This window comes from Vicugna pacos, chromosome 3 (genome assembly GCF_048564905.1).
Source record: "Vicugna pacos chromosome 3, VicPac4, whole genome shotgun sequence".
NCBI classification, from domain to species: Eukaryota; Metazoa; Chordata; class Mammalia; order Artiodactyla; family Camelidae; genus Vicugna; species Vicugna pacos.
Window position 1 is genome coordinate 54728156 of NC_132989.1, and position 25006 is coordinate 54753161.

Genomic DNA, 25006 nt, shown 5'->3' on the forward strand with positions numbered 1-25006 from the left:
GATTCAAACATTTCATTGGTCTCTTCTCAGTTGAGAGTAAACAAAGTTGATGCTAACCAGCCATTCATTCCTCCTACTGGCCTTTTCCTAGTTGAGGCTAAACAAAGCTGACACTGAACAGTCATTAGTCATTACCTCTGAAAAGTTAGCTTCTTCCTGGCCTTGCCCTTCTTCACCATCCCACACACTCCCAGCAACATTCTTGTGCACAGCTCTGACCTTCTTTGGCCAATCCAGCATTTCGGACTTTCCTCTTCCCTCCACACACCTCCCATTGGCATCTGGAAGGAACTGCCATCAGTCATTCCCCCATTTTTTTTGTAAAATATTTGCTCTCTGTGTTAATTTATTTAACTATATTAACTCCACTTTTTTTTCATTTTATTTATTTTATCTTAAATTGTAAATTTATAAGCATCAAGGCATTAGCATGTGAGTAAAGAAATTATTTCAGGGAAGATAATCTTCCTAAATCTCAATCAGCATCATTTCCCTCCCTCAGTCAACTGCCTAGAGGTAAGTAGTTATAAACTGACTCCGGCTGAGTAACTGCAGGCCTACTCTTTGGAGTTTGCATGCCTTGTACTGAAATCTTTCAGAACCTGAACCCTTACCAACTTCACTGCAGCCTCTTCTACAGGCCATCTATTCTGCTTCACCTACCCAAGCTCCCTCCTCCAGGGCCCAGCAGAGTATTAAGTGGGGCAGCAAGGAGGATGGTGGAGATTCTTCCTGTTTTTAACTAAAGATGATGCTTTGCTGCATTTATTGTGTTTTCTAACATTGTGAATGTTATTTCAATTTGTGGCCTATGCCTCCTTATCATTTTTCTACCTTTAATGAGCTATTTAACAACAAAAAGATTACTGATCTGTATTATCTCTGGGAGCTTGGTAAGTGTGCTATTACACTGCCTTTGACTTTCACCATTGGGTGATAAGTTTTGAACACCAAATATGTCAGTTGGATGCCATTTCTCATACTTCTGAATAGTACTGTAACAGGATTTCTAAAAACATCATTTCGGTTTCCACTGTAGTCACCTACCCTAATTTCAGTACTTTGATTTTGCTTTTGGCGTATGCCTACAGATGGTTGAGGTTGACAGTGAAATGTAATGTGAGCTGTTAAGCATCAAGGCATTAGCAAGTGAGTAAAGAAATTATTTCAGAGAAGATTTTGCACTAAAATGGACACACTGCACAGGGGTTTCTCAGGCTCTTCCATCCTCATCAGGTGTTTTCTACATCAAAGACAGCAGTGGAAAACCACTGAGTTGTTTTTCTAGACTGTCTCAGAACAGCACTTTAACATGAGAAGTCTTTAAGGGCAGACAAGAAATGCATATGTGAAGACTGCATAAAACGTCTGCTGAAGGATTGGGCCTAATAAGAAGGAAGAAACTATACTTTCCAACTGGAACGTTGTATATCCACCTGTCCAGAATTCTTTTTTTATTTCTTAAAATATAATACATTAAAGGTCATGATATTTTTATGAAATTATCTTTGCAAAGCTGCTTCAGGGTTCTCTAAGCTGATAATCACAGTTTGCCTTTTTTATAAAGCTCTTATGGAGGTTGAATGTAAGTCTTATTAACAAATTATCACCTTTCCTTTAGTAAGCATTAGCAATGAGTGTCTTCGAGTTCAGCCTATTAGTGTGTCCCTCATTGACGAATGGATATGAAGTTGGTTATGGGAATAGAAGTGACTTGTTTGAAGGCAAGGCTAGCATTTAGGGAACAAATATATGACTTTCCAGAAGGCTAGAAAATACATGATAATATTTGTGCTCACGTGTCATACAGCTGTAGAATCATAGATGTCAGATCTGAAAGAGAGCATCTGGCTCAAATCCCTAATTTTCTGGATGAGGACTCTTCAGTCCAGAGATGAGTGGCTTCTTTAAAGTTACACAGATAACAAAAATCAAATCCTAGGTCTCACTAATGCCAAATTCAGTGTTCCTTCCACCACACTATACAATCAAAATACTTTTATGTACTATTGGAATTAAATTTAATCTCATAAAAAGTCCATTTATTGATCGAAATCCCAGCATCAATTTTTTCTCATTTTTCTACTTTTATATTACCAGTTTCACTGTTTTGAGAATTCCATGTTATGTTTTTCTGTTTCTCTAATAGGAACCTAAAATATCTTAGTTTCCAATTCAATACCACACTGAAAATATCTGCATTCATTTATACTTTGTGTCCAATCAGTGTATACTAATTTCTGTCTACAGACTATCTAATTTCTCTTTAAATTATAAACTGGATGGCAAGGATGTTGATGAGTTCCTATTTGATACAGCACATATAAAATATCCTTTGGGACCCTAAACAAGTGTCTTAACGTGTAGTGCAACTTCTTTCAAGTTCTTTTTTTATAAAAATACCTTTGCACTGTGGGGCAACCCCATGTCTCTGTTGTGTGTGGTATATATGTACTCCCTGTGGGAATTTGCTTAGTGATAGTCATTATAATAGGAAATATTATTACATCCGCATTCCTTCTGTTGCTTTTATTAAGCCCACCGCTATACCAACTAGCTGAAGAAACTGATCACATGGAAAACATTTTATTTTTATATAGACTTTGAAGGACTGGTTTCAGTTAATCATATAGTGCAACATAATTATTGAATCTGAAAATTGGAAAGAACATTGAAAAGCGGTCTCTTGTGCCCACCCTGAAGAAATATTTTAAATAAAAGTGAAGAAGTCACCAACAAGTCTTCAACAATGAACATGGGTTACAGCCATTAAAATCAATTCTTGTATCTGGTATAAATTCTTATGGCAATGTAATTCTGTGACACATATCTCTTATGGAAAGACTTCAACATTATTGTGAGTGGTATAGGACATAGTAAAAGAATTTTTCTTCAAATCTTGAAAAAATTTTTCCTCAGATCTCTTTATAGCTACCTATATCCTTTTGAAAAATATTTTTTGCTTCTGAAATTTTTAATATAAAAAGTTATCATGAAATGAAAGGAAGTGAATAATATCAGAATTCATTAAAGTCAATCTTGGGGATGATTTGCCTTGAAGGATAAAGAGAGAAATGTTCTCAGGGAAGTCAAAAGGCAGTTTAAGAGTCAAAAAAGTGACTATAATTTGAGTGGAGTGAAAAAAATTAAAAACTTGGCTCCGAAAAAGTTGCTCCTAAATTTAAATAGTAGGCATAATCTGGTGCCTGGCTACATTCACCATATTTACATCACTTTTTTACCAAAAAGGAATTTAGATTATAAAGATTTTGAGCTGGAAGTCCTGAGCTGAAAACTCCTTTGCTACTAAGGAAACTATTGAGAAATAACCGTCTTTATTCTATATACCTGGTAACAGCATATTTAAAGATGGGGAACCAAAAGAAATACCAAAGACAGAAAACTGCACACCATTCAGGCAAAATATGGTTGGAGAGGAAAGCTGTTCCCATGATTAGTGAGCTTCCCCAGCTAGCCTGTAGGTGGGTGTGTTTAACAGAAGGAAGCAATGGGAACCCGCCTGTCAGCCAGCCTTTAGAGCTAATTAGCTCAGCATACAACAAAGATAAGTGAGCCTGGGAGGAGGGCCCCCTGAGGGGTCTTTAGATTCTGAGAAATGTCTGATTGGCAGATGTTAAAAGAGATTCTTTGGTAATCCTGTGCATCAATGAGCTGCACAAATTCAGACCAGGACTGCAAGAATTCAGGCATGAGGACACTGTGCAGCAGGCTTGCACAGGCAGACCCAAGATGGACAGAACCTTGGAATCCCTGAGACACATCATTGCCCAAGTCTTGCCTCACAGAGACCCGGCTCTAGTCTTCAAAGACTGTAAGTACTGAAGGGGAAAGTTTTTTGACTTTTTGAATATAGTCCTAAACGTCTAGTCATATCCTGTTTAAGTACGTTTTCTCCTTAATCTCTGTAGTCGTTTGCTGTGGTCTAAGTGATATTTAACTTGTTCCTGACTTTAGTCAGGAGAATGATTTCATTTCACCTACGGGTATCAGTCGCTGGGTTATTTTGTCAGTGATACATCTTGCTAACCGTTTAGAAGTCTTTCCTAAAATCTACGACTTGCCTATGTCTTAAAATAAATAAATGCTGATTGGTACTAGGATTAAAACTAAAAATAACTTGAATATGATAAAATATATCTATATTTGTAAACCTGTTTAATCCTCCATACCATATATTAGTTTAAATTAAGCATTGTGTTTGAAAATTTTTGTTGCAAACAAAAGTTAACAATAAATCACCACTGAGCTCTTAAATTTTGATAACAAATTATAACACTAATTAAAAGGCCAATAAAATTAGATGTCTTTCCATCTCTGCAACAATACCCAGCCCCCAAAAATCTAAATGACTATAGAAAAGTTATTTCAAAATCTTTTTTAATGATTATGAAAATAATTCAATCAAGCTTTCCAATTCTAGCAATACTATTAAACCATTTGTCATATAACTTTGTTTCTGGAACCAATTTGATTTCCTGCTGCTGCAAAACAGACTATCTTTGCCTTGTATCTTATCTACAGTGAGTTTCATATTACAAAGGGCTTCTGAAATAGAACTTTGCTATGGAACTGCCCAAAAGGTAAAATGCATATGGAACTCTATTTTTTTTTTAACTTCAATAAGTTACAGCTTTCTTCTTTGTGAATCTCGTTATGTTTGTCTCCATCAAAACATCAATGGGTTGGATTTTTGCTTTCTGATTGCTGAATAATGTTAGTTTCCAGATGTCCTTTTAGTTTATATTTCTTATATGTGTGTTGAAGAAAAAGAAATGGTAGGCAATTTTATTCTATAAGATTTTCTTCTTAGAAATTAAATTGTAATCAATCTGCCCTCCAACACAAAAAGTGAAAGTCCACTCTTTTCTTTCTTCTTTCTCTCCTTTTTCCTCTCTTCCTTGCTTTCTTCCTTTCTTCCTTTTTAAAAAAATACTGCCTTTAAGCATGTGTCAATAGCTATGTTAGCATTAATAAAAATTACTCCCTCCCCCAGTCTAGCCTGGAGTCTATTCAGGTTTGGCATGTTTTCTTAAGTGAAAAGGGAAGGAAAGAATGTCTCTCTCCTACAATAGCACTGAATTCACTACTGAAGAGTAAAAGGGCTCTTGACCTGCCTAAGGCTTTGGATAAATTGTATAGGACTAGGCGTCTTGTGCTGAGGATTTGGATAGTAGAAACAGTAAAAAGAAACAGAAGGGAGATTTTGCACTGAGTTCATTGTGAATTTAAGAAGTTTAACCTGAAATTATATGGCCCATTTTTTGAGCTGAACTGAATACCACCAATTGTTTACAGTTTAGCAGAGAGAATAAAATAGAAAAAGGTTAAAATAAAGCATACACTATGTTCTCTTCCAGGCCTTTGTGGGAACTCTTTGATATGGAAAAGCAAAGAAGCACCCTATTTTATGTATTTCATTCATTTACATGGAACCTAATTTGATCAGATAGCATTGCCTGCTTACCTTAGAATGGGCTGCCACCCTGCAGCTGTTTGCATGGCTTAATAGGTGTGAATTTTAACTGCTGAGCCTCTCCCTTCAGGTGATTCTAATCTGAAAAATGACTAAATAAAATTAAGCCAAATGGCAAATTTCTGTGCCAGGGGTTTTTATATCGAAACATCTAAACACTCACCATCCTCACGGAATAAAACGGAACATGTTCACTCACATTCTGGAGCAGACATCATAAGTCTGCCTGGGGCCCATGCCATGCCTTGGCAGCCTATCATACATGTGCCAGGGTTTAGCACCCGGACTTATTTTCTTTGACACACCCGTAAGTTGCTGCCACTAAACTCCTGCTTTACACAACCTGTAAAAGGCTGCCATCCGCCTTGAATGGCAGGTTCTAAGCAGCTTCCTCTCCTCCTAGTCACTCGTGGCTCCTCTTCCCCACCCCAGGCCAGTCTCTTTTTGCCAGAAGGAAGGAGCTAAGCACTTGAGCACATCACTGCCAGTTCCTTAAGAAAAATTGCTACCTTGCTTTCCTACAAGATGAAAAGCCAATCCATCAATTTTTAAAACCCTACACTGTTGAATAAAGGAGAATTAAAAAATAATAACATTCTAAAAGTGTTTTTCTAAATTTCTCTTCTGTAAATGTAAAGGCAGATTCTTCTCTCTCTATTCTTCAGAAACACAATACAAGAAATGTAAATGATCGTTTGATTAATTTGTTGCCCTCACTTGGCTTTTGACTTGTTTAAAAGCAAGCAATAGTAAATTGAATTTTCTCTTCAAGTTGGTCAGGAAAAGTATCCAGAGAGTTTTTTGATCTGAGACTGATGCAAATGGGGATAGTTACATTCATTTAAGGAAACAGAATTTGGATGCTTCTCTCAGCCAAGGAAGCCCTCCAAGTGGCATTTTGCAATGCATAAATTCTCTTATTTGTTTTAGACAAGGTATTCATCTGGCTAAAGTTGCGATTTGTTTTTTATTTTCTTTCCTAGAAGGAAATGAATTTCATTACATTTTTCCCCTTTTCCCTACTTTGCATTTCAAGTGAGAAATGATGGAAAGAAATTTTAAATAAGGCGGGCTCTCAATTCGAAGTTTGCTCATCTATGCTGACACTGGACTGTTCTCCACTACCTGAATGTCTCCATTTTGTAACAGGTATCTCTTGGAGTCTCCACCACCAGACAGAATCACTTTGCAGAGAAATTAAGGCATATCTCCATGTTGCCTTCCATTCTTGGCTTTGTGCAACATCCAATTTTTTTTGATGTGTCATGTGTCACAACCAAAGATGAGCTATCCTGAAAGTAGCTTTGTCAGCTCATTTGAGAGTGTACGTACAAGCTTACTATCTTTTTGCCACTGTTTAACAGTTTCTTACATGTTTTCTCAAAGGAAATCACCATCATGTGATTTCAAGATGGCTACTCTGAGTATCAACTCTTCAAATTACAAGAGCATAATATGCTTATCTTCCATCTCTGGGCTCTTCCTTCATGCATCAATAGTAATGCTAGGATGTCAGGTCCTCATCATGTGATGACAGGCACTATGCTAACAATGTTTATTCTTCACAGCAAGCTGATAATTTAGGTATTGTTGTGATTTATAGGTGAGGGAACTGATGACTTGCCCAAGTTCACATACCTAGTAAAGTGATAGAGCCAGGATTCAAATTCTGTCTTCCAACTTCTCACCTTTAGCCACTGCAAGACATTGCCTCTCAGAGATGTTACATTACCATGCCCTTTGTGTTGTCATGGCAGTATCTGTTAGGAAAACAGGTGGTACTGAAATGGACCCTCCTGGGTGTATGGAGGGAACCCATTAGATAGGCACGTGGACACAGGAGTGTAACAGGAGAGTGAGAGGGGTAGGGCATTTTTGAGGAAAGAGAACAGCTTGTCCAAAGGCAGATCAGGCAATACAAGAAAAGTACATAAGAGGAGGTGGAGACAAAGCTGGGAAGGCAGATGGAGTCACGCTCCAGTGCAGGCAGCAAGGAGCCATTGGAGTTAACAGTGATCTTAGATTAGTTCTGGAAGTTTATGGCTATATGTTGCATTGGAGAAGAGATTGTATTGAGGTACACTTCCTGATACTAAGTTACTAAGTTGGGGAGAATTGCAGTTTTTCCCAGAAAGAATTCTTTTGCCCATTCAGGCAAGATGTAGGATTTGTGGATGTAAACATGTCTATAGGGAGAAATCAGTTTCACTAAATGAAGGCCAAAATCAAGGCAACTGTTCTCAAACAGATTGTTAAAAACTATTTTAGTCATCACTGAAGCCATGAGACTATATTGATTTCTAGCATTGACTTATAAAGTGTTATGTTAGATTTCACTAATATGTTTCCCCAAATTTTATAATGAAAAAATAAGATGGAACCTTTACTAAACATTGCACAGAAGCAAGTTTCTCACATGTTTGAGGTGCATTAACTCTTCCATTTAGGGAGACATTTTTCTACATGAAAGGTTTTATTTATATCAGATAGGTGAATACTTCAAAAAGCACACAAAAATGTGGAAAAACTGGACCAGACTATAGAGATACTGGAAACATCTTAGTAATCATGAATCTGGCTGTACGGAACTCGAGAGAGCAAAAATTCTCAAGAGTCAGGTATTTTCTTCATTCCATGCTTTTTAGTGTACTTATCTGAAATCTATAAATTCGATGATACAGTTATGGTTTTTGCATTTCACATAAAGGAATGGAGTAGGACACAAGAGTTGAAGGCACTTGTGCAGTAAAATACCTATACATATTGCATTGCATTCTACCACATAAAGTGTGCTGGAAAGAATATGGTTAAAAAAAAGAAAAAGAAACTCCACTGCTTGCTAGCTCATTTTGGATTAATGATTACATCTTAATTACAATAATTTGAACTGATAATTTTAGCATCTAAACTGTGGATGTCTGTTCTACTGAAACCTACTCAAACGCTAATTAATTACAGGATACAACTACTTATATTTGAATTTATACTAAGAGAAAATGCAGACTTCAGCTCAACTATCAGTAGCATATGCACTGTTCTCTTCTTTTTTCAGTAAAGATATCTTTGGCAGAGTGTAAATACTAAAAGTCTCAGCACCACAGGAAAATTTTTCAAAATAGAAAAAAGTAATGGCTTCTTGATCACTTAATGGCAATATCTTTCTTAATACGCTTATTTCTTACTATATAAATAAGATTTAAAAAATCAAAATAAAATATGATTGACACCTATCCTGTGATCAAATCTGGTACCTCTTCATGGTCTGCTGTCTCGTCTCACCATAGGCTTTTTTTTTTAACAGTTAAGATTTGTTAGCCTGAACTCAACTTTAACAACTTCTGAAACTCATGTGTTAAGTTACAGCCTATAATAGGATACAGCTGCACAAGGGTGAGTTTCTAAGTTATGATTTTTCTGTTTAAATGATACGGTTGTACTGATTATGTGCTACAGATTGATTTAAGAAATGTAAGACAACTTTAGAAGCCTTTCATAAAAGAATCTTCTTTATTTAATACGTTTCATATTGACATTTTAACCCCAAAGACTCTTACTTCTTTTCTTCCGTGTTCAAATTCTTACATAAGTTTATTCTGTCAAGGTAGTTTTTAAAAATCCTATTTTAAAAGAAAAAAAAGAATCCTACTGAAAGTTTAATAATGACAAAATAGGCAATTATTACACTCCCTGTAGTTCTCTGTATTTTCTCTCTGGTGTCCGTGGAATGCTGTTTGAATTATGGTTTTGCTTTTTTTTTCTGCTGCGATGATAATCAGTTGATCCTTATTTTGATCTCATCCCATTATGCAGCTGTGGGAACCCATCGTTTAGTCACCACTCCTTTGGCACTTATGGCCTGTACAGTGTAGTTTACATTTTTCTCACATGGCTCTGCACTATGGGTTATAGTTTTACTGGCACATTTTTGGCCACGTCTAAGTTGGAAGTCCCCGGAGGGCAAAGCCATACCTTGCACTTCTTTGTAACCCTCAGCTTGCCTCCCACAAGGCTGGGCACCTTGCAGGTGCACAACAGACCTTTTCTTGGTTGCTGATTGGATGGTTTTCTCCTTCACAAAAAGGAGGAAGATTTTTCCCATTGTCAGATGTTCTTCTTTATGATGAAATAAACTGTACTGGGACTTTCTAAGCCATTGACAACTTAATCACAGCCTAATTGTATACAGGGTTAAGTTGACAGCCAGATGAGACAGGAGGGAGCATGGAGGAAGGGGTTCTGAAAGTAAACACGGCCACCTCAGGCAACTTCCCCGGACCACTGTCTTGGGTTGGTCTTGGTAGAGTAACCTGAATCATCCCATTTACCACACTGGCATAGTGACTTAGATTGCTAATCTTCATACTCATCCTCATGGTCTACCCTCAACTCTGGATCACCAAAGGCTGTGCACCAAGCTCTTTACAGCCAAACTGTCTGTGTCTTATACAAAACCCTAGTTTCTGTGGCAGGGTCATGGAGAGCTTTCTTATAATGACCATTCCCAGGCAAGGTACATTATATGCCTCAAGCCACATGTGCACAGATCTGACCATTTTAACTAAACAGAACTGATCCGCAAAGCAATAATGTTTGCTCTCTTTTGTTTTTTGTTTTCTTGAATCCTTGGTTGTTATTTGAAGTCAACGTCCTACAAGATCTCTTAAATATAGTGCACCATCATTGTCCAGAGAAATATGGGAAAGCTTTACTTCCTGAATGGTTAAATAGATTACATCAGGTTTTTATTTTGTGTAGCTTTTGTGATTGGATGACATCATCTGACCCATGGTGCACATATAAACCACATTTGGGAGTTCAGGCATGCTGTTGCTGCTGCTGTTTAATTGTAGTATATTTAATGACCTTTTATTTTAATTTGTCTTCATGATTCCCTCTTGCTTCTGATATTCTCTCCCCTCTGCCTTCTTAAAAAATTACCCTGTACTTCCAAAGGTATTTTTTAAATGTTACTTACCTCTCTCCCCAAATGATTTATAGTTCAGCGATTTTAAATTCGGAAGGTGAAAATTAGACCCCCCCCCCCAAAAAAAAGATGGTGTACTTTTTTTTGCATATTTTGGAGAATCTCACAAGAGGTTAATTTTGTGAACCACCTCAAAGGATCATTAATTCTCTTAAAGAAGGTGTTCAAGGTAGAGGATAGGGACCAGACTAGAAGAAAAGAAAAAGCAAACAAAAGAAAAAACGCAACCAGCTTCCCAGCTGCTGGAGGAGCTAGGCACTAACTCTGGAACTTTACTAAAAGAAAATTCCTCTGCTGGAACAAAGCAAGACTCGAAGCTGTCTCAGCCCTGCTGTGTGGCTGTGGCTACCTTTGAAAGAGTGTCTACACAAAAGAAAAAGGGGCCCAAGATTCCTACGTATTGTACCCGACACACAAGCTGTGTCAGCAAGATTCCATTAGCCTGGTCAAAACTTGGCTAAGCCTGAGGATGGTTATAAATGTTTAGACAGCTGGCTCTATTGGTCAGTGTCCTGGAGTTTGCCAAGCCAAGCACATGACCCAAAGGTACACCATTTTGCAACCTATTTTGCATAAATGACAAATTGGCATCATGCCTTGTGCTTGCTCCTTAAATTATTTGGGGGTCCTTTTCCTTTTTCTCTTCAACAAAACTAGGAAATCACGTTGGCAAAACAAGTTGCACATAATTGAGTTGCTAGAATAGAAAATACTAATTATTTCAAAATATCACCTGGTAAGGGTAATTTAATTAAAGATTATATTAAAATATTACATAACATAAAACCATCTGTTTGGAGGCACAGAATCAATTTGAAAATATGTTAATTTTGAAAGCCTGTTAATGATTTATCCTTAAATGGTAGCCTTTCCAATTTGTCTTTTATTATTTTTGGCAAGGGAACTTTTACTCAACTAGAATTTTTTCTCATGTAAGGCATAAAGAAATTGATCCTTTTCTTCTGATAGATTTATAATACAGTCTTAAGATCCCTTATTGCTGACAAATGACTGTCTTCCATTCAGGACTTACCTCATATTAGGTAATTGAACTGAGCAATGAACTATAATGTTTCTACTTTCCTGAAGCATAAGCAGTCATTAAACATTAATTTAAAATAAAAGTTAGCTCCTCTCTGTAGTTTTTGCTAAGAGCACATCTATTGCTGTTAGAGTTCATTAGAAAGTGAAAATTTAGGACAAATATCCATGTTTCCAGATTTTGAAAAATGTAGCGTTTCATCCATTTGTTTTCTGTCTATTCTGAAGCTTTGACTTTACCAGTTAATGATATTAAAAGAGCTTTTCTTTTCCATTTCTGAACTCTTCACATATTTTGGAAATAAATTAAATAGCAGAATGTGTACAATTAGAGAATTTTCAGACTTGCAGATTATTTTTAGAACATTTAATGATATGGTTTCCAGTCCAGGAACAGTTTCAAAGATGCAACATGCAAGCATATAATCATGCCTTTTCTTTTCTTCCTTCACCTTCTCTAACCACAAATAGTAGCTAACACTCTAGTACTTACTGTGTGTGAAGCTCTATTCTGAACGCATTCCATTTTAAGCTTTATAGCACCCTGTGATGTAAGTACTGCATTTTACAGATAGAACAGGAGCACTAGGCAGGTATCTTACAGCTGTAGAGACAGGATTCAAACCCAGCCATTCTGGCTCCAGAGTCCATACTTTTAACTACCTAAGTGAACTGTCTGCCTGTTGATGAAACACAGGGAGACAAAATGCAGTACACATTTTATTGTGTTTGAACCACAGCCTGTACGTGAGGACTCTTCTACAACAAACTCTATAATCCATGGAGCTTTTACATCCTCTGCATCTCAGAATTGCCATATGAAAACATAGATTACGTGTTCCTGTCAGCATCTCCATCGTGTCCAAACTGAAAAGACAAGTTCTGAGTTTTTAGGATAAAAAACCTTTCAGTGTCCAGTTACTGACATCCTTCTCTGAAGGGGCTTCATGCTCCTTTCAGACTGCAGAAAGAGCGCTCTCTTGCTTGCTCCATCTCCTACCCACTTCTCAAAGCTTTTCTGCCCGAGTTCCTCCCAGAGAAGCACTCCCCCTGGTCTCACCCAGATGCACAAGAGCAATCACACATTCTCTCCAGGTGTCTGGGCCCTTCTTCATGGATGGATCCACTACAGACAGCGCGGGGCCTCAGGCAAGGACAAAGGACAAAAGACTCTGCTCCTGCCCTTCTCTCCCACTTGAGTAAAGCTGGAGCACTGGAACAATGGGGTTGATTTCCAATTATTGAAAGAAGTGAAGTCCCCTTACCCTGTCTCTTATCAAATTGTAACCCCTTCCTAATGACATCTTTTCCTATCGCTCCCTTGCACAATTCCTCAGCTAAGGCATTACTGTTTTTCTCATTTTTGTCAAATGCAACTCTCACTCCTTTGGGAGTACTACTTCTGTCCCTTCCCCCATCTTGGTCTGCATCTCATTTTTCCGAAACAGCTCAGTTTAGGCTCTTCTCTTATGCAGATTTTTTCCTGATCTTTTCAGTCCACATTCATCTATGTTTCCCCTCATATCAATTTAATTATTATGCCTTAAATTATAAAGTTTTAAATATTATTTTAAAATCATTTCTGTTCTACAGCGTAGCAGTGTAATATTATTTAACAAATTATATTATGAATGTATTATTTCTGCAATCAAATTGTAAATTTTTATGGGCAGAGGCCTGTTTTGAACTTTTTTTTACTTCATACCATCAAGGTCAGGGTCACCAGATAGACTAGTGCCACAATGCTGGTTAATTGTGGTATTCTATTCCACTGATCCCAGAGACTACTTTCAAATCCTTTAAACAGAGTGCTCCAGGCAGTCAACATAAGTGGATTCGAGTTAGCACTCTAAGACAAAAGTACTTACCATCTCTGTTCAGGATTTCTCTAAGCCCTAGTTATTATGGAGGTAAATCTCCAGCTGGCAAACACCTAGTAATCATGCATCTACTCTGTCCCTGTGTCTGCTCTATTTGATCTTCCTGCACCTATTCAGCCAGCTGAGGCATGGCTGCCACTGCCACATCCAGGTTGTGTAGGTACCATGGTGGTTCATACAAGAAGCTTCCTATTCCAGAAGGAAGTCTTGACTTCTTCATGAGTAATAGTGTCTGCACTTATCTTCTGTATGTTCATTCAGTTGCACTGTTCAGATATTTAGTTTTCTTAAGATTCCAAATGAGTTCAACAACTACCTCAAGATGAATAGCCCTGTGCTAGATACCAAGGAGGCTACTACAGAGAAGGATGAACCAGCCCCTCCCTGTCCTCTAGAATCACAGTCTGCTGCGAGGTAAATAACATAAAACTGTACTCTATAAGACGAATTGTTATCACAAGGCATTTTTTTCCTCTTGCCAGACATAAGTCCAGCCAAGTCTGACTTGATAAATTTAGCCAGAAGCACCGCATCCATTTTTATTAGTGTGGGTTATAGGAGATTAAGTGCTAAGACATAGGGCCACTAATGGAACAGAAGCTCAGAAAAAGACGTTCATGTGGGCTGGAACCAGTGAGTAAGGCATGATGGAAGAGGTGGCATTTCCTCTAAAGCATGAGAGTAAATTGGATGGCTAGAGGGGAAGGACAGAAACAACATTCAGGAGAGGAAGGAGAACTTAAACCAAAGCCCAGGGGGAAACCATGCAGTGTATGTTCAAGGACAAATAAAGACACTGCTTTTGCTGAAGCTAATTGAAGATTTCTGCTAGAAAGGGTCAAGGTTGGATGGTCAAGGTGTTTCACATTGTTGGATTTCTCCATTGGTCAGCTGCCTTCTGTGAAAGTCTCAATGCTGAACTTTATAATCAAAAAGAAAGCTTGAGGAAGGGGAAAATGAAAACCTTGTTTTTGGCAGACTTGCTTGGGAATCTGCATACCACTGAAAACTCTGTCAAGTTCAAATTTCAAAACACAGTGAAGAGGAGAATATCCACACTAATGTCTATAAGCTGCATAGCAAATTGTCTTCTTGTTAATACACAAAATATTCAAAAGCACTGAACAGGTTTGTCTTAGTCAGCTTGGGCTGCTGTAACAAAATACCATAGAGTGGGTGACTTAAACAACAGAAATTTATTTCTCACAGGCCTAGAGACTGGGAACTCCAAGATCAAATTGCTGGCAGATTCGGTTCTTGGTGGAAGCCTTCTTCCTGGCTTCACATGACTGCCTTCTTGCTCTGTCCTCACATGGCTGAGAAGAAGCTCTGGTCTCTTTGTGTTCTTACAAAGGCACTAATCCCATCATGGGACCCCACCCGCATAACCTCATCTAAACCTATCTCCCAAAGCCCCTACCTTTTAATATCATTGAATTGGGGATTAGGACTTCAACATATGAATTTGTCAGGGACACAAATATTTGGTCCATAACAAGGTGTATTACATGTGTCTGAGAAAATAATTTGGGGCAATGGAATGGATTAAGAAATTTGATGTGCAGAGTCAGTTCAGAAATTAAATTGCTTTCTTTACTCTCAGATGTTGTAAACTGATAGAAGTCACAAAAAGGAACTAGATTTTATGCTATTATTCTCAGGATCTCCCCCCAAATTCTCTCTCCTTCTGCTTCCTCCCATACCCCCGGCCTCAGTCACTTGCTTTTCTACTTTGTTATAGTAATTTTACCAGTTAAACATCAGTTACCTTGACAAGGCAAGACCAATAGATGACCTGTGAGTGTTTTCTTTAGTGTCCACTGAGACAAAGTAGAAACTTTTCAAAAAGAATTTCACTAAACTTTGGGAGAAATAATGCATAGCCAAAAATGATGTGTTCCAGATTATTACTTCCTGACCCTGAGGTGAAAGGCATAATCAGGCAGAGATACTTGACCCTGACTGTTGTTCATGCCCTTCTTCCCAGGAAGCCTGCTCTAAGGCCCTCCTCAGTCTTCTGTCATTTTCTCTTGTTTCCCTTGTGGTCTCCTTTAACCGTTTTTCCTTGAAAGAAGGGACTGGAATGGGAGGCCTAATCACAGTCCCCTCTTAAGCTCACAGTTGGTGGGTATTTATACCATTGCTTTAAACCAAAGCAAATTGTTGGCTCAAGATTGATCAGGATACCTGTTCATATGGACACAGATTGCTCATTCATCATGATGGTTACAAGCTGGAAACATCACTTGCATGAAAAAAGTACAAATATTGACCTTTGCTTTGTTTGACTTTTTCAAGAACAAGTATCAGAAAAATGGCCCCTAAGAAAAGGTAGAAGTAATTCTTGTGCAGAGCCTCCTATGCCTTCCGTACCAACAGCCTCACAAAGGCAGCACATCTTCCATACCTTTGATGATATTCAAATATTCAACTAACATTTATTATGCATCTTTAACTCCCTCTAGTAGAAGCAGACATGCATGAAAACCACTTAAATTCCATTATAATTAGGAGTATCTCAGGATGAACAAAGAGCATAGACTACACACCCAGACAGCACTCGGTTAAAAATACCAAGTCTAAGACTCAGTAGCTGTGTGATTGTGCTCTGAGCACCTTTTATTTCCTATCTTCAAGTTGTGAGTGGTAATACCTATTTCTAGAGGATGGTGTAAGAATTAAAGTGAGAAAACACATTGTGCCTGGCATATAATGGGTACACGATAAGGGAGATGAGAATGGCAGCTTCTTTCTGCAGCAGTTTCTCAAACTTTAACGTGCATCAGATTGCCTGGGAATCTTGTTAAAACTGTAGATTCTGGTTCAGTAGACCTTGGGAGGGGGCCGAGATCCCACATTTCTAACAAGTCCTCAAGTGATGTTCATGCTGTCTCTCAAAGTACAAAGTTTCCATAGGAGGGTTTAGAAATTATTTTGGGTTTGTTTTCATTTTTAAGGAGTTAATGCTGGAGGTAAATCTTAAAATTGAAAGAAAAAAAGAGAGAGAGAGAGAGAGAATGAGTAGGTGCCAGCCAGGAAGACAACGGAGAGTGGAAAGAGCTTTCCAAGAGGAGGAATGGAAGTAGGGGGCTTGTTAGTAGCATATGAAGTATGGGAGTGTGAGGGACCTGGAGAGTGACTTGAGGAGAGAAGTTTGGAATGAGAAAGAACATTAAGACATAGGGTCTTCTATGACTTGCCAAGGAGTTAGTTCTGTAGGTAATGAAAAACTCGCTGAAAGATTTTAAGATGTGAGTGATTTGATCAGCTATAAGATTCAGAAAGACTACCCTGGAAATGATTGAGGATGGGTTGGATGGGAGGAAGATTGGAGTCAGGAGGGAATTGTGGTATATTTGGTGAGAAATGAACCAATGCAGTCACGGTAATATGAACTGAGAGGAAGTGATGATTATCAGAGAGACATCAGGATATGGAATTGACAAAACCTGGGCACTTATTAGATATGAAAAGAGGAAATTAAAGTTCCTGCCGTGTTTCTGATTTATGTGACTGGTAGATGATAATATCACTTTCTAAGTAATTTGGGGAAAGAAAAGAGGTTATGGAAAAGAAAATGAGTGAAGTTTGGGAATATGCTGAATTTCTGCAACATCCAATGGAAGTATCTATTAACAAAGATGGAGTTACAGGAAAACGTTTTGGGAACTATTTCCATGTATTATGGTAGATTGAGTCATGGAGATAGGTTCAAGAAAGGGCAAGACTTTCATACAAATCAACATGAGGGTTAAGCAGAGGAAGAGAAAGCCAGAAAAGAGACTGAGAAGAAGTGATCAGAAATAGAGAAGCAAAATCAGGAGGAATACTGTCAGAAAGGCCTAGGGATATTAGAGTTTCTAAAAGAAACTGATCAGCTATGTCAAAAAATGCAGTTAGAGGCCAAGTAAATAAGGACTGAAAGTTAGAAATTGGTGGTATTTGCCAGAATAGTGTCAGTGGCATAATACAGAGGAAAGCCAGATTGTGGTGGATTAAAAATGAAAGAAGATAGGGAAGCAGAGATAGTAATATAGAATATTCTTTATAGCAGTTTGGCTATAATAGGAAAATTTTAATAACTACTAGCTAAAAAATAGTCCCAAGAGTTTCTTTTAGTTGATTCATTCATTCATTCATTTGGCATCTTGAGCATACTTATGGCTACTGAGAAGGAGAGAGTAAAGAGGAAACATTTTAAAATAGGAGATTGACTCCATATTGTTTTCCATAATGACTGCACCAATTTATATTCCCACAAACAGTGTACAAAGGTTCCCTTTTCTCTACATCCTTGCCAACGTTTGTTATTTGTGTTCTTTCTGATGATGGCCATTCTGACAGGTGTGAGATGATGTCTCATTGTGATTTTGATTTGCATTTCCATGCTATTAGTGATGTTGAACAACTTTTCATGTTCCTGTTGGCCACCTGTGTTTACGCTTTTGGAAAAATGTCTGTTCAGTTCTTCTGCCCATATTTTAAATGGAGGGGTTGGTTGGTTTGTTGTTTTTTAATTGAAGTACAGTTGATTTTTAAAAAGTAGGTTAAAGTGGGGAGGGTATAGCTCAGTGGTAGAGTACATGCTTAGTGTGCACAAGGTCCTGGGTTCAATCCCTAGTACCGCCTCCATTAAAATAAATAAATAAACAGACAAACCTAATCACCTCTCCCCCCCATATAAATAAATGAAGGATTGTTAACCTTAAAAAATAAAATTAAAATCGGAGGTTGAGAGGATGACTAATAGCACAATGTCCAGAAGAAGCAAAACAAATTGATTTGAGACTGAAGGAAATAAAATGGAGCTGGACACTTGTGTAGATGGGTCACTAGATATTGGGATGAATATCGCATGCTTGGTGGCCTGAGTTTGTAATATGGAAGGCAGGATCATTGGCTGGGCACTGAAGGAGCAACCACAACTAGAAACTAAACTGTCTTGTGAGGCTTTTCCTCACATTTGGGTGGTTTTCTTCAGCAATACTTGACCCTTTGCTCGAATTTTCATTGACATTTTCCATGAACCTTGTTGCTACTTCAAAAATTAAAGGAACATATGTTTGATAAATAGAGCATCTTCAGATATACCCATCTTTGAAATTCCAAACAGTAAGCAGGCCTCCTTCCCTCTGCACTCCATTCATCTGGTTTTCTAGTCGACAAGAGGAGATAGAGATAGAAAGATGGATTGTGTGTATGAATCACATGTTACACACTTTAGAGGTGATGACATACATAAGACCATCAAAGAAATCCTCCAAGATTGCAGAATAAAAAAAATTTAAAACTGCCACTTTTATTCATGCAGAAATTTTACTTCTTACTTTTGAACCCTTTAATCCACATAGTTTTACATGCCAAAATTCTTGTGTTCATTTTACCTAGATAAGCGTGAGTCTTCATCTGCCAACTCCAGTTCTCAGCTAAACAGCATTCAAAGATGAAGTAACTTAAAATAGCAGACTAATGGCCCTTGTTGACTATCAGAACAATAAGCCACTGGCTTTGGTTTTAGGCTTCAATCTTTAAGACACCTCTGCTGAATTCTGGAGGTCAACTGCAAGCAGAAACACAAATTGGCCAGTTCAAAAAATACTTGTTTTCCTGGACATGGGAGGGAGGGGAAGATGGGGAACAGATATACAATTCGGAAAATAAAAGTTTCAATTCTATTTTGAGTCACATCAACTGGTAGAAAATATTACTTCAGATATTTTTGAAGGAATGAAAAATGTCTGTAATTACCAAGTTCACTGTGACCACTTCAGCATGTATTTTATTGGTTAATTCAACTATCCCCTCTGATAGCTTTACATTTCCCAGTTTCTTTCCCAAAACACATCTTAAATACTAAAAACTACAGTTTTTAAATATACATAGGTATCCATTTCCTTAGGCATCTTGAGAATTTGCCTGAACAACACCCTGTGAAGCTGGAACCTGATTGGTGACCTAGGGATGAAGTGAAAGAGCCAGGTGCTTTAGTCAGCAGCTCAGAAGGTGGTTGTGCAATATTTTTGCCTCCAGGTTAAACTCTGTGACTCTTCTGATTCCCAGAAAAACAACAAAGCCCAGCATTTTGAAGCACATGTATTCAGGAACGTATTCATGAGAATGCCAAATGGCATAGACACCTGTCACACAAAGAATGTTTGGAAGAACAAAGGTTATTTAATCTAGAGCTTGAAGAAACCTAAGCATTGTGAATATTAGTATACTTTCATATTCAAGTAAGTGATAATCAGTTCAAAATGGTTTAAGGAAAAAGCAGATGTGTTTGTTCAGGAGCTCAAACTATGTCATCAGAAATTTTTCTTTTCCCTCTCTTGGTTCTACCCCTCTCTGTGTTGGCTTTCTTCTCAGCCATGATTCCCCCTTGCTCAGGCAGCACACTTCCATCCTATATCCTCAGCAACTCTAGTGAAAAAGAAGAATCCAGTCTTCCAACATTCCCAACAAAAATCCTGGACTCGACGCTAAATGACTTGGCTTTGGTCGAATCCCCACCACTCAGCCTTGGAGAAGACATGATTGAAGGAAAGGTGTTTTTTCAAGGAAAACTTTTGTGCTGTTCCTACAAAGAAAGAAAGCAAATGCCCAGGCAGGCAAAAACAACAGATATCCTACACCACCTTCAAATACTTGGTGGGCTCTCTTGTGGATAGTGGGGCTAACTTCTGTGAGCCCCCAGAAATGAGAAATGGCCCACTTGCATGAACCTTATAGGTAAGCAGATTTCAGCTTACTCCCCAAACGGACCTTTTTACAGTTAAAACCATTAGCAGTTGAAGTGGACTACCTCAAGATGTGCCAAGTTCCAGGTCCTTCCACATGTTCAGACTCAGGCCAAATGGGCAGCTGTCAGTAGTGTTGTGCAAGGAATTTCTGCATCAGGCCGAGCTTTGCCTGCATGACCTGTAAGGTCTCTTTTGCCTCTACAATTCTATTATCCTTGTTAATTTCCACAATTCAATTTGCAGTACAGGATAAACAAACCAACCTAATTTGATCTGGAACTTCTGCAGGCTATCACAGGTCATTTAATCTAAAACACATGGCTGTAGCCATTACTATGTTTTCTGAAGTCATCTAACAGACGTGGCCCTTAACAAGGTTTCCATGTTATTAGTTTCACTTATGGGTCTTTTTCCCCAGCCTCCTGCTTATTACACAATTGCTTTTCACTCTCCTTTAGAACGAGGTGAATAGGAACATGAAAGAGTTTTCTTTTTTCTGCCTTTCTCCTCTTAAATCTTATTTTTTTATGTATATATCTTTATTGAAGTATAGTCAGTTTACAATGTTGTGTCAATTTCTGGTGTACATTATAATGCTTCATTTCATTGCTTACATCTTTGAATTTAGCTTTCACTTTGCAGATTTAAGAATTTAGAGAAACGGGAGTCGGGTCATGGATCATCTTAGCTCTGGACAAAGTTTATTATTAAGGAAAATTTTCAAAGAAGAGTGAGATGTTTTAATTTGACATACAAAAGTATAAAGTAAATTTAATACTACAGTGTTGTTAGAATCATGCCGCCAAACTACCTGAGCTCACGAAAAAATAAACACATTTGTGTTAGATAGTATTTGCTTCTTTCACAACCGAAAGTACACACACTCCGTCCTCCACCCCACCAAGCCTACCAACACTATACGTACTCCATTCTGCTTAAACTGGAAATGACATGTTACACAATCCAACCCACAAATAAAACGTTGTTTTTGCCGGGGTATGTCCATCCTTAATAATTGATTTTATTTCTTGTCTTTTCCAGTGAATGTTGTGTCAATGTTACAGGAATTTTGGGAAAGCAAGCAGCAACAGAGGGCTGCATTCCCAAGTGAAGGTGTGGTGGTCTATGAGTCGCTGCCATCTCCTGGACCACCCTTCGTGAGTTACGTGACCCTCCCAGGGGGAAGCTGTTTTGGCAACTTCCAGGTAAGAGGCAATCATGAATCAGTGAAAATTAACCAGTTAAAATAGAGTAAGCCCTTTTATAAAATGGTAACACTGTAAGTTTTCTTGATTGTAGTGGAAAAACTTGTGCCACATTCCATCATGCAACAGAAAAATTGGTCAGATGTTCCAGGTTTTTCAAATGGAAGTATTTTTTATTAGGGTGTTGTCCCCTGATATTTCTTTATATAAAGTGAATTTTATAGCGTTTTATTTACCTGATAGCTGCTGCCTTTCTCTTCAAAATGTTTTGGAAAAAATCTGAAAAAACAAAGAAACTTGGGCAAAGCCCTTCCATCAGGGCCCTTCCATGAGTAGAATATCTTGATGTTCATGAAATTTGTAATCAATTACTAATCAATCTACTGTGTACGAAAGCATGAACCAACTTTGGTTGAGATTCACAACACTGGTTTCAGGAACCTGTGCTAATCCCAAATCCTGCCTCTGAGTAACTGCAGACCTTGGGAAACTTATTTAACTTTTTGATTTCCCTGACTTTGAGGTGAGGAATAATGCCCACAGGTTTGGTTGAGAGTCATATGAAATATACATGCAATGTATTTATTTGGTTTATATAGTAGGTATTTCAAGTGTTGTTTTGATAATTGTTAAAAAGGCTCTTCCAGTTGATTAATTCTTTATTATGTTTATGATGGGTGTAAATGATGATACATTTCTAGTTGTCTTCCTACTCACACAAAACAATTTGTCTGCATAAACAATCAGCATCTGATTATCCTGTGTGTGTAACCAATACTCATTGAGTGACTAGAAAATATCAAGCACTGGTCTGAGTAATGAGGATATGGTCCATATCTTGAGGAACTAAATGTACAAAAAATTACAGTAATTACATAGAGTTATAGTTGAGGGTCAATGAAAGCATAAAGTAAGGAACTTAGTTTACCAGTCACCTTTATAAGTACCCCTTTAGTGCATTGAACTACCTCTCAATTTTCAAAAACTGGCAAAAATGCCTCATTTACGGTTTATGGATAATGTGAAACTCACAAGCACTCCACTTTCCCCCTTAGCTTTGACAACTAAGGAGCCCAGAGGCAAATTTTCAGTGTATCTCTTTGTAGTTTAAGTCTATGAAACTTAGTGTTAAAGTAATTTTTAGGACTAACCTCATACCTGATCCTATTTATATTTCTACCTTTACTCTCCCTTTGAACTTAGTGTGCCTCTCTCATTTATTTTATCCTGTTACCATGTATCTGTTTTATGTTATTCTAAATCCTTTGTCTGGTGAGGGAAGGATGTAGTTTAATAAACAGACCCACAAACCTATGTCTGCCCAGAGGAAGTCAAAAAAGAATTCACGGGACGCAGTCACAAACTAAGGTGCAGTTGAGGGTGTTTTTGCCAATCGATCAAGGGGAGATGACATTCCCAGCATAGGGGACAGTGTGTGCAGAGGCGTGGAGCAAGAGAAAACCACTTTTGGAATTTGGGAACATAAGTGTGTCTGTGACAGGGAAACGGTGGAAGATGATGGTTAGGCACTCACATCAAACTATGAAGTATGTTTATGCTTTGCAAAGAACAGGCTTTAGTCTATATAAAAATCAACACCTCTGAAAGATTCTGAGCAGGACTGTGATATATTCACATGTGTTTCAGAAAGACTTGTCTCGCAGGAGCATGGGGTAATTTTAAAGAACTGTTTTCAAAACTCAAAACTCTTGACACCACCAGCCAGTGAGGTCTTGCCTTCTCCTGTCCTGAACAGTGATCAGCAGTGGATTTTGACCTCTGACTAATGAAAGTGAATTGCCTGATGAGGATGATTTGAAAGTGGGTCTAGAAGCCTTACAACAGAGTTTGGTGTAACCACAGACACTAGAGAGGGGTGAAGAGGCAAGAAAGGGGGAAGAAAGGCAGCGACTGAGGAAGGGGTTCTCTAATCCATGTGAGCCTGCGGGTCTATCATCAAGCATTCTAAGGTGAAGGCTGCCCACTCATTCAGATCTCCCGTCATTCTTCCCATTCAGGGGAGGACTCCTCAGAAAACAGACCTACTCAGTCACAGGCAAGTTCCTGCCAGCTGCCCAAATGAATCTGGGTTTTTTTTTTTCATGAATGTCAATGGTCTAAAGATCACCAGACAAATGAGGAAAACCGAAAGCAAAAGAAAAAAGGCCAAGGCAAGCAAATAAAAGAGTTAGAAATAATTCAAGCAGCAGGGTATATAAGAGGAGATTACAGTGATTATCTTCAGAAAATTGTGGGAAGGTAAATATCCCTAAAACAGCTATGAAAAAAGAAGCAAGCAAGGAACAGGAAATTTAAAATGTGATTGCCAAATTAGTTAAATAAATAAATAAGTAAAAAGGGCATAAATAGATGAGCAGACATAGATCACAGCCAAATTAGTAAAGAATAAAAAAGCGAAAAGTAAATAGTAAATTTTCTAGAACTTAGAACAAAAAAGAAAAATAGATGGAAAAAATAGGACAGGAGACATGGGGATAAATCCTGGAGGTAAACATTAATAAGAGTCCTATAAAGAGACAAAGGAGGTAAAGGGGAGGAAATTAATAATAGAAGCAATTTTCTTTGAGTTTAAGTAAAGTGCAAATTTTCATATTGAAATGGCCTACCATATTCCAAGCAGGACATGACCGAAAAATCACAAAGCTCTGTAGCTATATGGAATTTAGGAACTGCTTAAAAGATGGATCAAAGGACTTTTGTGCACTGATGTCACTGTTTTGGGAGGGGGTTGTTTTGTTTTGTTTTAAGGTAGATTGAATTTATATGTAGGATAGCTTTGGAGGAGCTGATGAAATAGGGCAAAAACTGGCAAACGTGGTCAACAAAACCTAAAACTATTTCCTTAAAAAGATAAATAAGAAAGACAAACCTTTGGCATCTCTGAGTTAAGGAAAAAAAAAATAGACATACACTACACTAAGCATGAGAAAGGTCATAGAAGCGTAATACAAGAATACTGCATGAACTATTAAAAAAACACGAAAACTTAGACAATATTGACTACTTTTTTGGGACTCTCTATTATTATCTTTGCAACTCTTCTATAAGCCTAAAATTATTTCAAAATAAAAAGTAAAAAAAAAAAATGGCTGCTGTGGCTCCCTATTACTTTCTTGTTAAAGTTGAAATTCCTTATTCTGGCAATAAAGACTTTACAGCTGGCTCCAGCCTATCCAACTTTATCTCCCTGAATTCTTCTTCTGACACTCAGTGCTTCAGCCTAACTGCTTCTCACCCATGACTTGACCTCTTCTGGCCACTCCCACACTCACACTGTGGGCTATTCTTCAAGAGCTGTTGCCACCTTTCTTCATGTCTAAACCCTGACCATCTTCTAGGACTTCACTCAAATATCATGTTCTCCATGAATTTTCCCTAAATCTCCCTGCTAGAAATTTCTACCTCCTCTGACTTCCCAAAGCAGTTATCTCTGTTTCTCTTCTAGTATTTAATGTTTTTCTCACCTTATGCTACAGCTACTTGTGTGCATGTTCTGTCTGTATAATAAAATGTAAGTGCCTTGAGGACTGGGACACCAAGCACTGTCCTTTGCATATAGTAAGTTCCTAACAAATGTTGAGTGAATAGCTAAATGTAAATGATGAATAACAAATCCTAAGAATCAATGAAGTTTATATTTG

At 37.9% G+C, this 25006-nt stretch overlaps 1 protein-coding gene across 5 annotated transcripts in view; it reads left to right on the forward strand.

The window, feature by feature from the left end:
• The window catches only part of LIX1 (limb and CNS expressed 1), a 55808-nt gene that overhangs the window by 3890 nt on the left and 26912 nt on the right, over window positions 1-25006 (forward strand). Inside the window, exons 1-5 of one of the 5 annotated variants that reach the window (XM_072958362.1) lie at window positions 3769-3832; window positions 6531-6643; window positions 7981-8112; window positions 8796-8884; window positions 21181-21344. In XM_072958362.1, the coding sequence (XP_072814463.1) occupies window positions 21195-21344 (150 nt within the window). In that variant the 5' untranslated portion in view covers window positions 3769-3832; window positions 6531-6643; window positions 7981-8112; window positions 8796-8884; window positions 21181-21194. Of the gene's footprint in view, window positions 1-2351; window positions 3833-5127; window positions 5565-6530; window positions 6644-7980; window positions 8113-8795; window positions 8885-19395; window positions 20129-21180; window positions 21345-25006 lie in introns of those variants that run through there. The other 4 variants (XM_072958363.1, XM_006212957.4, XM_072958361.1 and 1 more) reach the window with 4 other exon arrangements.